This window comes from Vulpes vulpes, chromosome 5, assembly GCF_048418805.1.
Source record: "Vulpes vulpes isolate BD-2025 chromosome 5, VulVul3, whole genome shotgun sequence".
NCBI lineage: Eukaryota > Metazoa > Chordata > Mammalia > Carnivora > Canidae > Vulpes > Vulpes vulpes.
Window position 1 is genome coordinate 68408672 of NC_132784.1, and position 11472 is coordinate 68420143.

An 11472-nucleotide genomic window follows, 5' to 3' on the forward strand; every position below is an offset into this window, starting at 1 on the left:
GCTCTGCACTCAGGTTGGAGTCTGCTTGAGATTCTCTCTTCCTCTCCCTCTACCCATCCTGCTATCTCTATCTTTATCTCTATCTCTCTCACAAATAAATAAATAAATCTTTAAAAAAAAAAGATGGTTAAATACACAAACCTCATACAGCAAGGCAGTAGGTTAGACTTGGGTACAGTTATGTCAGCGGAGGTCCAAATTAACCACACCTTATATAAGATTTGTCCATTCAGAAACATTTTGTGAGTACCTATTACGCACTGGCTAGTGTTCTGGGTGCTTGGCATCTCTGCCTCAAAGTATCACATTCTGGCAGGAGAAATGGATGAAAAATGCAGAGCAGGAAGCCAAGTATATGATAACTCAGGAGACAAGGGATGTGCAAGAGACAAAGAAGCAGGGTCTGCCAGCAGGGGTGAGATCTGACAATCCTTGGTTGAACTCCTGCTGCGAGGGGCTCTTTCTCAGCCTTCCTCATGGGCTTCCCCACTTCTCCCGCACAGCTGGACCCCCAGGGCTCAATTCTTGACCTTCTTTTCTGTCTTCTCTCTCCACATGGTTGACTTCATCTTGCAAGTGCTCTAAATACTAGAACAGTGAGGACTCTCCAGAGAAACAGATCAACAGGATATATATATTTTTTTTCTTCTGAGCTTCATCATCAATCAACTCAACAATATTTTAACCTTAACAGGTAATGGTGGCAGCGAGCTGGCCCCAGAATGCCAAGCTCAGCTGAATAAGGTCAGGCAGTGGGCTGCATGCGTCTCTTGCACCTGAGCCTGGAAAAATAACTGCTTATTCAGGCTGTCAGTCACCAAGTCACTGGAAGCATCCTCTGAGCAGGATGACGATGAACTTCATACTTAGCAGCAGGAATTTGCTCTGCCCCACAGCTGTCATCTGGGACCAGGACAAAGAAGAGGCTTAAGAGGATCTGAGAGAGGAGCCTGTAGGCACTCCCATTTGTACTGTATATTTCCGTCAGCTTGGCTGACGAGGCTGGTCAATGTTCATTTTTCTGCATGAAATAGAAAAGCAGAAGTCTGTTGATTTTACGTTTTATGGCTGATCGATGAGGGTCAGAGTGAGGGCTTTGAGACCTGCTGAGAGGGAGGAACTGTGGTGCTTTTGACGGCCTCATCTGTGTTGTGTCTTCTTCTGGGAAAAAGGAAGGTCAAGGTCCATCCATACAAGAGATGATTTAGAATAGGAATTGACTCGAGCAGTCATGGAGGCCAAGAAGTCCCACAATGTGCAAGCCAAGACTTAGGAGAGCCAGGGGTGTAGGTCAGTCTGAATGTGAACCCCTGAAAATGGGGTGGGTATGGTGCTCTGGCACAGAAGGTAAATTATCCCTTCCTCTGCCTTTTTGTTCTATCTGGACCCGAAACGGATTGGATGATGCTGACCCGCACTGGGGACAGCCATCTGCTTCACTCAGTGCACCGATTCAAATGCTCCTCTCTTGCAGAAGCACCCTCAGACACACCTAAGATCTGTCTGACCAGCTACCAGGCAGGCCTTAGTCCAATCAAGTTGACACAAAAAATTAACCACCACAAACACCATCTAGCTGCCGAATTCTCCCCAGTTCACATCTCCTGCCCTGGTCTCTGCTCCAAACCCTTGTCCTCAGCATACCACTGTCCAATTAACATCTCTAGCAGGTCCTACCCAGCTCCCCCACCCACCCAACCCAAACCTCACCTGGATCAATCAGGGAACCTCCTCCATCCCTTAAACTTTACAAGCATCCTTGGTCTCCCTCCATTATGTACACCCCCAAATTGAAAGAAGGCTGTCCCCTTCTCATTGCCACCCCTGCTCTTCATTCAAATACCCTCATTTCCTATCAGGCTTATTCAGCTTCTACCCATTGGCAGAGGGACCTCTAAAAATGTAACTCCAAGTTCATAGCAGCATTATTCATAACACGCAAAAGGTGCTGTTAAAAAAGGAACAACACGGGGTGGGGGGCACCTGAGTGGCGCAGTGGTTGAGCGTCTGCCTTTGGCTCAGGTTGTGATCCCAGGGTCCTGGGATGGAGTCCCACATTGGGCTCCCCGTAGGGAGCCTGCTTCTCCCTCTGCTCCTCTGTCTCTCATTAATAAATAAAATCCTAAAAGAAAAACTATCTTTTAAAAGGGGGGGAGGAAAAAAATTAAAATAAAAAATAAAAAAATAAAAGGGGGGGAGGGAAATGGATCCAAAATTGAGTCACTTTTCCCCACAACAGCAAACCAAGACTCAACTGCCAGGTCCAGCCTCTCCCAGGCATGTAACCTCAAACCAGACAATCTGGGATTCCCTGTTGAGCATTTGTGAGGTGATCTGCATGATGGACCCTCATCTTCCCCCACAGAAGATGACTTTGCCAGAATAATCCATACTTCCTTAGAAAACTTCCTTTTCTTCCCCTCCTGCCTATACAAACCTCATTTTATGCACTCAGCTCCCCGGAACTCCTTTCTACTTGCGACATGGGATGCTGTCTGGTTTGTGAACTATTGAATACAGCAATTAGATGTTCAAATTTACTCAGCTGAATTTTGATTTTTAACAGTGGAAACAATGGAAATGTTCATCAGCAGATGACAGGACATATTCAAATGTGATCTTTTGGTACAATGGAGTTCTACTGACCAGTTCAAAATGGGCAGAGCCACATCATATGCTACAACACGGACGAACCCTGGAAACATTTTGCCCAGTGAGAGAAACGAGGCAGAAAAGGCCACATCGTATATGGTTTCATTGATGTGAAATGTCCAGAATAGTCAAATCCGAAGAGGCAGAAAATAAAGTAGTTATCTGGGGCTGAGCAGAGGAGGAAGGAAAGGAAGTAATTGCTAAGAGGTAGCAGGTTTCTACTGCCAGTGATGGAAATGTTCTAAAATTACCTAATGGTGAGGCTTGCCCAACCTTATGAATGAATATAGTAAAATCCACGGAAAGGTACACTTTAAACAGGTAATTTATATGGGTTGCAAATTCTGTCTCAATTATATATATATAAATATATACATAAATGTATATAAATACATATAAATACATTTTACATATATATATATTTTAAGCTGACTCGGATGGCTTCACTTCCCTGCTCACACTCTGCAGACGCTCCATCTCAAGGGCAGTAAAGCCAGGTCTGCACCTGGCCCAGACTGCACCCTCCTAATTCACCCCTGCCCTCTCTTCTGTGGCTCCCTCTGCCTCCCGGGCTCTGCTCCAGACCTTTCGGGTCCGCCAGCTGTTCCCGCAAGCTCCGCTTTCACGTGCCTCTGCTGTGGCTTGCCCCCGGCCCGCACCCTTCCCCCCACGCCCACACACGGGGGCCCCTGACGCCCGCGCCTGCTCCTGGCCGCGCACCTGCACCTGGCCGCGCGCACCTGCACCTGGCCGCGCACCTGCACCTGGCCGCGCGCACCTGCACCTGGCGCCCGCACCTGCACCTGCGCACTGAAGCCCGCTCTGATCGCCCCTCTAATCGCGCCCCCACCTCCACACTCCGCATCCCCTCATCCTCTCTGCCCGGGCTCCCGTTATTTGGGGCATATTGTAGGACTTACTTATCTGCATTATGTAAGCTTAGGTACTGATGACGTAACTCCCGGCGGGCGGGCACTTCTGCTCTGCGCCCGAAAGTGTCCCCAGCACCTACGGCCTGGCACGCAGTAGGCGCTCCATAAATACTAAAAGCATTCAAACGCGCACGTGACTATAACTTTAAAGATGAAATAATGAAATCAAACTTCAAAACCTCAATAAACCTCTGAACAGATTTTTCCGCAGAGAGATATGCGCCGTGAGCGTTAAAGCACCTTCTGCACTTTCACAGATGGTAATAACAGACGCACTTATCGTCGGCGTCCGCAGGCGTCCGCAGGGCAAGGCGGCCCGGGAGCCGCAGCCCACGCTCTGGGCCCGCGAGCGCGTCTCGGGACTGGGCGGGAGGAGGTCCGCAGGGCGCAGGCGCGGAGGCCCGGCAGGCGGGGGCCGCACGCTCTCCGGGGACGCCCCCTGGTGGCGGCCGCGCGCCTTCCGGGCGGAAACGGCTACAGTCGAGCCGGGGACGCATGCGCGGGTCCCGGAGTTCTCGCGAGATCCGGAGCTGGGGCGTGAGATCCGTGCAGGCGCGGTCTTCCGGTAGTGGGGCCGGGGGCCGGGGGCCGGGGGCCGGGGGCCGGGGTGCGGGGTGCCGGGTGCGGGGCGCGGCCTGGGGCCGGGGGCGCAGCCGCGTGACGGGGAAGCTGGGCCTCCGGGGGCCGCGGGGCCGCCGAGCGGAGGGCCGAGCTGGGCTGGGCCGGGCCGGGCCGGGCTGGGCCCCGCCGCCATGGACCCGTTCCTGGTGCTGCTGCACTCGGTGTCGACCGGCCTGTCGAGCGACGAGCTGACGGAGCTCAAGTTCCTGTGCCAGGGCCGCGTGGGCAAGAGGAAGCTGGAGCGCGTGCACAGCGGCCTCGACCTCTTCAACGTGCTGCTCGAGCAGAACGAGCTGGACGCCGAGCGCACCGGGCTGCTTCGCGAGCTGCTGGCCTCGCTGCGGCGCCAGGACCTGCTGCGGCTCCTGGACGCCTTCGAGGCGGGCGCGGCGGGCGGGGCCCCTCCGGAGGAGCGAGGTAGGCGGGGGGGGAGGGGGCACGGGGAGGTGGGAGCGGGGGGGAGGGGCACGGGGAGGTGGGAGCGCGGGGACCCGGGGGCTAGGGGACCGACCGAGCCCGGGGCGGGGGCACGGCCCCTTCGCCCAGCTGCCGTAGTGACCCGCCAGCAGCGCGCTAACAACCTTTCCCGGGTCTGATTGGAGCAGGTTTTCTCCTAGACACTCCTGGGAGGCGGGTGAGCTGCCCCCTTTGCAGACGGGAGAGCCAAATGTCATAAAAGTTAACTTTGGGTTGGAAAACATGAATACACACACACACACCCAGTTCGGTGTTTTCTCGGTGATTCCACTTCTTCCGGCTGCCGTGGAAGCTGCTCCACAGGACAGGGCGTGGTCCCCTCTGGGCGGAGCTGGGTGAGCCTGCCCCGCCGCTTCCCTGGGCTTTCTGCCTCTGGGAATACCCGCTGGCGCCCTTGACCCAGAGCAGTACTGAAACCAGCTCCGCCGCCACGTTCTGGTTTTCACTAGCCCCCTCGTAGGTTCTGCAGTCCTCCTCCCCTCTGACCGAGTCGGAGCTGTGTGGCTTCCTACCCCGTGCTCTCCACCCTTCTCTGGGGTTTGCAGAGGCTTCGAGGGGTAAAAATGAGACCTGAGCAGAGCAGGGCTTCTCAGCCAGGCCTGTGTTCTCAGAGCCCGGGGAGGGGGAAGGAGAGGGGGAGCACTTTGGGGAAACCCCATGTAGTCCCGAAGCTCTGCCCTGGCATCAGTCCTTCCATCACCAAATCAAACAGGACAGACCTGTCACAGCACAGGTGTTACTCCGTAAAGACTTGTGCTTTCTGGTGCAGATTGGGGCAAATTCAGATTTCTTGTCTGACACACACACACCCACATATATAAACACTCAGTGCTGTGCAAACAAAACAGGACTTATAAGAATTACATTTTCAAGGACACTCAATGGAGGGGAGATTGTGGACGCAGTACATTTAAAAGGTAGTCCACAGAACACAGTTAATAACATTTTAGATTTACATGTGTGTAGATCCTGTGTGATGCAGGAGAGTACACCAGAGATGAGCAGGTGTGGGTGGGGTGATGAGGGCCCGTCCTGTTTACTCTCACAGAAGACAGGATAGCATCATGGTTAAGAGTGGACTGGCGTGAGACAGTCCACGGTTTCACTCCCTGGCTGTGCCATTGTCTAGCTGTATGACATCAGGAAAATCACTTGGCTTCCCTGTGCCTCGGCTTCCCCCTCTGCACCAATGATCACAGTAAGACAAGTGCCCACCTGCCTACCTCCAGGGGCTGGAACGCAGAGTTGTCACACTGGCTGACGGTGTCGTGGGGGTTTGTAACTGAAGATGCACATCTCCTGGGGCCTCTAAGCAGCATTTTGTCCTCTGCTCACCCACCATTCTAGACATAGCCTGTTAGGGTCTGTAGTGCCCTACCTGCTGATCTCAGGGGTGGCTTTTCAGGAAGTGAGGACAGCCTAGCCCCAGACCAAAGACTGATGGTCAGTCCAGGCAGCTTCCAAAATAAGAATTGGGCTATTTTAGCGCCCTGGGGCTGCCATACAGAGGACCCCCAACATGGGGCCTTGGAGCAACATGGACTTGACTCTTTCCCAATTCTGGAGCCAGAAGTCAAGCTGTCAGCAGAGCCAGGCTTCGTTTGGAGGCTCTAGGACAGCATCCTTCCCCCACCTCCAGATTCTGGGGGCTCCAGGCATTTTGCCACATCCTTCCAGTTTCTGGCTCCGTGGTCATGTGGCCTCTTCTTTGTGTCCTATAAGGGTGCTGGTCACTGTGTTTAGGGCCCACCTGGACAGTCGAGGATGATCTCATCCCCAGATCCTCCACTTCGTCACATCTGCAAAGACCCTTTTCCAGATAAATTAATGTGCGCAGTTCCAGGGATATGAGGTGGACATAACTTCTTAGAGGCCACCATTTAACCCACTACAGGGTGGGATGGGGGAGCGATTCCATTTCCTTCCTTTAGACATCTCACAGGCCCTCCCTCAGTTTCCCCCATCCAAGTGGTTACCTGCACTACCACCCACCCCAGCCCAGTCACGTCTTCAGCAGGCCATACCTTTTGGGTAGTGTTTTGGGAGTGGGCTTAGGGCAGGACGGGAGGCCACCCTTGGGTTTTCTATGACCTCCTGACGTCTCTACTGCTGGGTGACTCCAGCCTCTGCAAGTGGACCTCCTATATACCCAGCATTTAGGTCAACCCTGAGAAGCCCACTGGGAACGTGGGATTACTTGTCTCTGAAGAGCTCCCCAAGCTTCTGGTAAATCCTTTTCTTTCCGCAGACCTGCATGCAGCATTTGACATCATATGTGATAACGTGGGGAAGGACTGGAGGAGACTGGCTCGTTACCTTAAAGTGACCGATGCTAAGATTGATGCCATCGAGGAGAAGTACCCCCGCAACCTGACTGAGCAGGTGAGGGAGTCGCTGAGAGTCTGGAAGAGCTCCAGGAGGGAGGACGCAGCAGTGTCCCACCTGGTGAGGGCGCTCAGGGCCTGCCAGCTGAACCTGGTGGCCGACCTCATCGAGGAGGAACAGCAGGCCCGAGGCCTAGAGAATGAGAGCAAGAGCAGTAGAGGTGGCGGTGGTGGCACTACTATGTCCTTGAGGTCATGGGACTCAGACAGGCCTACCTTGGGGACCCCTTGGTGACCCAGGGGCCCCTGCAAGGGCCCAAAGGCATCCACACAGCTTGAACGTTGGTTCCCCCACCAAGGTTAACTAAGTCCTTCCACACCAGTGCCTTGAAGACCTGGCAGTGAGCTGTGACAAGGCACCTCGGCACTCGAGCCACAAGCCACAGCTGGCTTCTCAATCAATGGGCATCCATCGAGTGCATACTTTATGCCAGGTGGGGCTTGGGGCACCGTGCAGATGCCTTCATTTATTCTTCATGATCGCTCTTGAAACAGAGAGCCTCTTGTCCCATTAAATCAGTGCCTGCAGGAGGACGTTTTGGATCTATGTCCAGCACAGAAGGAGTGTAAAAATCAGCGGTTATCTGTGTCATTTATCTGGGAGTGGAGCCAAAGCTGTCAGGCTCCGGAGTCCACACTGTGACCACCGGGCTATTCTGCTGCTGCCACAGTTGGTCAGAGGCTTGGAGGCCATCAGTATAGCCCCATACACCAGAGCCAGTGGCATAGGGAGACCTGTTGGGGTCATGGCCCTTGAGGGTGTTAGGAGACAGGAAGGTTTGTGAGGATGGCCTGCTGTAGGACCATTAAGTGCCTGAGGTGATTGAAACAGTCAGTGCTCTATAAATGTGAATCCTCAGAAATATTGTGCCTTCTGTGATGCTATAGTGCGTTAACTATTTTGTATCAAAATCAGTGTTCTGATTACAGATTTATAAAGGGAGCTGGCTCCTGTCATTTTAAAAAATACCCCTAAAAAAAATTTTTTTTTAAATGCCCCTACTTGGTCTTCTTGCTTCTAAGATAATTCTATTGAGGCATAAACAGGTCTGCTAGAGGCCCACCTTTCACCAGCTTCAGACCCACCTGTCTCTGAGATGCATCAGAGAGCCACGTGGCCATCCCTGGTTCAGGCCTTTTGGCTATTAACTTGGGAAAGCCTCATGTGATGTCATGCCACACCATCTTGGCCTTAGGTTGTTGAGATCCTGAGCACACTGTCCTGCTAAGCCATGGACCAGCCTTTGAGCCCCTGCACACCTTCAGCAAGGACGTAATGATGCCAGGCACTAAGGGTCTGGGGCCACGGCAGGAAATGAGAGAAAAGTGGCCTTGCTCTGTAGACTCCAATTGCGTGTGTTCCTGGCCGGCTCACAAGCAGGCTGCTACCAAGGAGCTGAGCCAGTCTCTGGCACATTCCAGTGTGCCTGGCCCCGTGTCACACACTGTATGTTTCCACCACCTGCCCGCGCACCTGCCTCTTCAGGTCTTTGGTCAGAGCTAGTTCTGTGGATAATAGACACATCAGCACTGTCAATAAATGTCAGCGGCTTGGCTAAGGGGTAGTTTTTGGAAGTAGGTTTGTTGAAAAATGTGTCCCTGTTTCTTGAACAGAAGCTGATTTCATAGGTTTTAACATTCATGATTTATGAGATAAGCTGCTGAAAGGGTAAATGCCAAACATCCTGACCTCTGCCCTATATCCCCCTGCATGCCTCTCACACCCGAGAGGAGCCCCAACCTTCCATCATACCATGTGTTTGATAGAAACTTCAAAGACCCGTGATTTCTGCACTTGAAATTTTCCCCAGCCACAAGCAGACAGGCCTTGGTCCCCAGCTCTGTCATGGCTCTGTCACTGGCTTGCTCCTGTAGCCCGTCTCTCAGTCCCACATGCTGTGGAGGCGCTGGATTTTTCCCACCACTCATACCCCAAGACCTCCATGGAGAGTAGCTCCTGTCCATGTGGTGAGAAGAAGGAGCATGCTCTGGAGCAGCCTGACCTCTTGAAGATGAGATCTGAGTTCTGAGGCTCGGAAAAAATGGTGGACGAGGAGTCTCCATCCTGCACCACTGTGCCGTGCAGGGCAGAGCTGTACAGCCTGGTGACATGTGGTGGACTTGCCCAGGAAGCTGCCCCCAGAAGACAGTGGCTCAGAGCCCCCATTTGTTCAACCGGTTTACACGTGAACAGTCAGGAGGCTTCTGCCATAAGGAGCACCGTGGCCGGCATTGATGCGAGATGACAGGACAAGCAGCCTGCCCTCGGGAAGCACACAGGTTCCCCTACCTTGTGAGGTAAAAGGACAGATGCTTATTTAAGCACTGGAAATGGAAAGATAAGCAAGCACCCAGCGTTTGAAATTGATGATTTTTTGAATGATAATATTTATACTTTCTGTAATGTGTTTTAATTGTCTACTACATATAAGAATGAATGTAAGCTGGACTATTTGGTGGGAGTGTCCCCAGAGACCACTAGAGTCAGACCCTCTGCCCCTCGTGGCTTCCCCCTAGAAAGGGGCAATTAGATAAATACCAAGTGCTTGCCCAAATCTGTAGCCACTTGTTCATCAGGTATCTTGGAAATAAGCAGTAACATTTCACCCAGAGCCCCAGAGGTTCTATTCCTTATGATTTCACTTCACTTGAACCCAGCTCATGGCCACAGGTCCTGAGGTGTCACTTGTCACCTTCAGGTCTGAGCCTGTCCCCACCATGGATTTCAACCACCACTTGGACAGGTCTACCGACGTCTGGCCAGAACTATCACCTTTGTGACAGGACCAATTACACACTCACAGGTCCAGGGATTAGGCCACAGGCATCAGGGGCTCAGCCATTCCGCCCATTGCACACAGACTCTGCAGCTCCCCCTGCCTGTGTCTCTAGGCCTGGCACCAGAATCTACCCTGTTGCCCAAGGTACAGATGGGGTCCCCTACCCCCCAACACACACACACCGAGCCCCATCCCTTCTCTCCAGAGCCCTGCCTCTCCTCTTCCCCACCTTCCGTCAGCCCCCAGACACAGCAGTACCATACTCTAGAACCTTGACCTAGCAACGGCAAGCTCTCCGTGCATCTTATCTTTTACTTTTGTATTTGTACTTCCGTGATAAGGCCCCTGACTCATCTTGCGGACTGCTTTCTAACCACGTGATTCTGTGCGTTATGTTTGGAGCCAGCCAACAAGCATGACTTGGAGCAGCACGTGCTCACGTGACGATGGCTAGTCACTGGACATATTTCAACAGAAAGGCAGAACTTCCCTTCCATGGGGAAAACTTGGCTGAGATCCTCTTTCATCAAAGAAGCCCTGTTTCTTAAGTCACCGACCGAGTGACAGTATGGCAAGAGTCACACATGTATGCCAACTACGTTCATGTCAACAAGGAACAGAATCCCATTCACTGAGCCAGAGCACGTGACCTGTGGATGAAGCTTTCGTGGTATGGCTTGAATAGAAAAACATTGTGGGCCTTTGGGTCACCCCAGGCATCAGGCAGGCATGAGGCCTCCCGATCTCCCAAACCTGCCTGTCAACAATCTAGACACCAGGTGACAATATTTTGTTTCTGCAAAATGTGTTTCATGGCGCAGAGCCGTTTAGGATGGCAAAGTTCTGGACTGGGGTGGTGGGAATGTTTGTACAACACTGTGAATGTGCTCGGTGGCACTTTAAAAATGGTTCAAAGGGGCCCCTGGTGGCTCAGTGGTTGAGCATCTCTCTTCTGCTCAGGTTGTGATCCCGGGGTCCTGGAATTGAGTCCCACATCAGGCTCCCCACAGGGAGCCTGCTTCTCTTGCCTCTCTCTCCGTCTCTCATGAATAAATGAAATCTGTAAAACAACAAAAATTAAAATTAAATAAAAATGGTTCAAAGGATAGATTTTTTTATCTACATTTTACCACACACAAAAAAAATCCTACATCATATTAACTATGCATTTAACTGTGATATTAATCTAAATTGTGTCGAGGGTTTTCTCTCCTTGGTTTGTAGTTTTACTGGCATTTTATAATTCATGAGAGCCAGAAGCATAAGCTTCTATCTGACCTTGTGTTTGTAGGTATTGAAGTAACATGATCAATAAAACCTTGCTCATCACTGGGAGACTGGGTCCCTGTTATCTGTCCAAAGGGGTTTCTAGCTGGAGAAACCCAGCTCCAAGGGTCCCCAGACCCCTTGGGATCAGCCTGACAGGCAGCCTCATGATGCATAGTAGGGCTGCCCAGCCCTGTACACCTCGTCCCTCAACTCCCACCCTGCTGTTCTCTCCGCACGGACCCCTGGTCCCTACTGGACCTACAGCCCTGTTCAGACAGCCAGTCTTAGGGCAGCCTTGTCTGACACACCCCCCCCCACTCACCTGGGTGCACATAGGGGCGGTCAGGCTGTGACTGC

The 11472-nt window shown here is 52.5% G+C and overlaps 1 protein-coding gene and 1 long non-coding RNA gene across 3 annotated transcripts in view; one reads left to right on the plus strand and one right to left on the minus strand.

Annotated features, from left to right (window-relative positions):
• LOC140599035 (uncharacterized) overlaps positions 1-3952 on the minus strand; it is a 41718-nt gene extending 37766 nt beyond the window's left edge. For both annotated transcript variants that reach the window (XR_012001675.1, XR_012001676.1), the window contains exon 1: positions 3573-3952. This is a non-coding gene — a long non-coding RNA (uncharacterized lncRNA). The remainder of the gene's footprint in view (positions 1-3572) is intronic.
• A 229-nt stretch (positions 3953-4181) lies between these two features.
• Positions 4182-11181, plus strand: FADD (Fas associated via death domain). The gene is made up of 2 exons (XM_072758654.1): positions 4182-4622; positions 6931-11181. Exons 1-2 carry the CDS (start codon positions 4337-4339, stop codon positions 7299-7301), a joined length of 657 nt encoding a protein of 218 aa, XP_072614755.1. The 5' UTR covers positions 4182-4336; the 3' UTR covers positions 7302-11181.
• The last annotated feature ends 291 nt before the right edge of the window (positions 11182-11472 follow it).

Bases quoted from the DNA above. Each gene is read 5' to 3' on its own strand.
- FADD (XM_072758654.1), top strand. From the start codon at position 4,337: ATGGACCCGTTCCTGGTGCTGCTGCACTCGGTGTCGACCGGCCTGTCG. The intron at 4,623-6,930 runs GTAGGCGGGGGG...TTCTTTCCGCAG, and splicing joins GGCCCCTCCGGAGGAGCGAG to ACCTGCATGCAGCATTTGAC.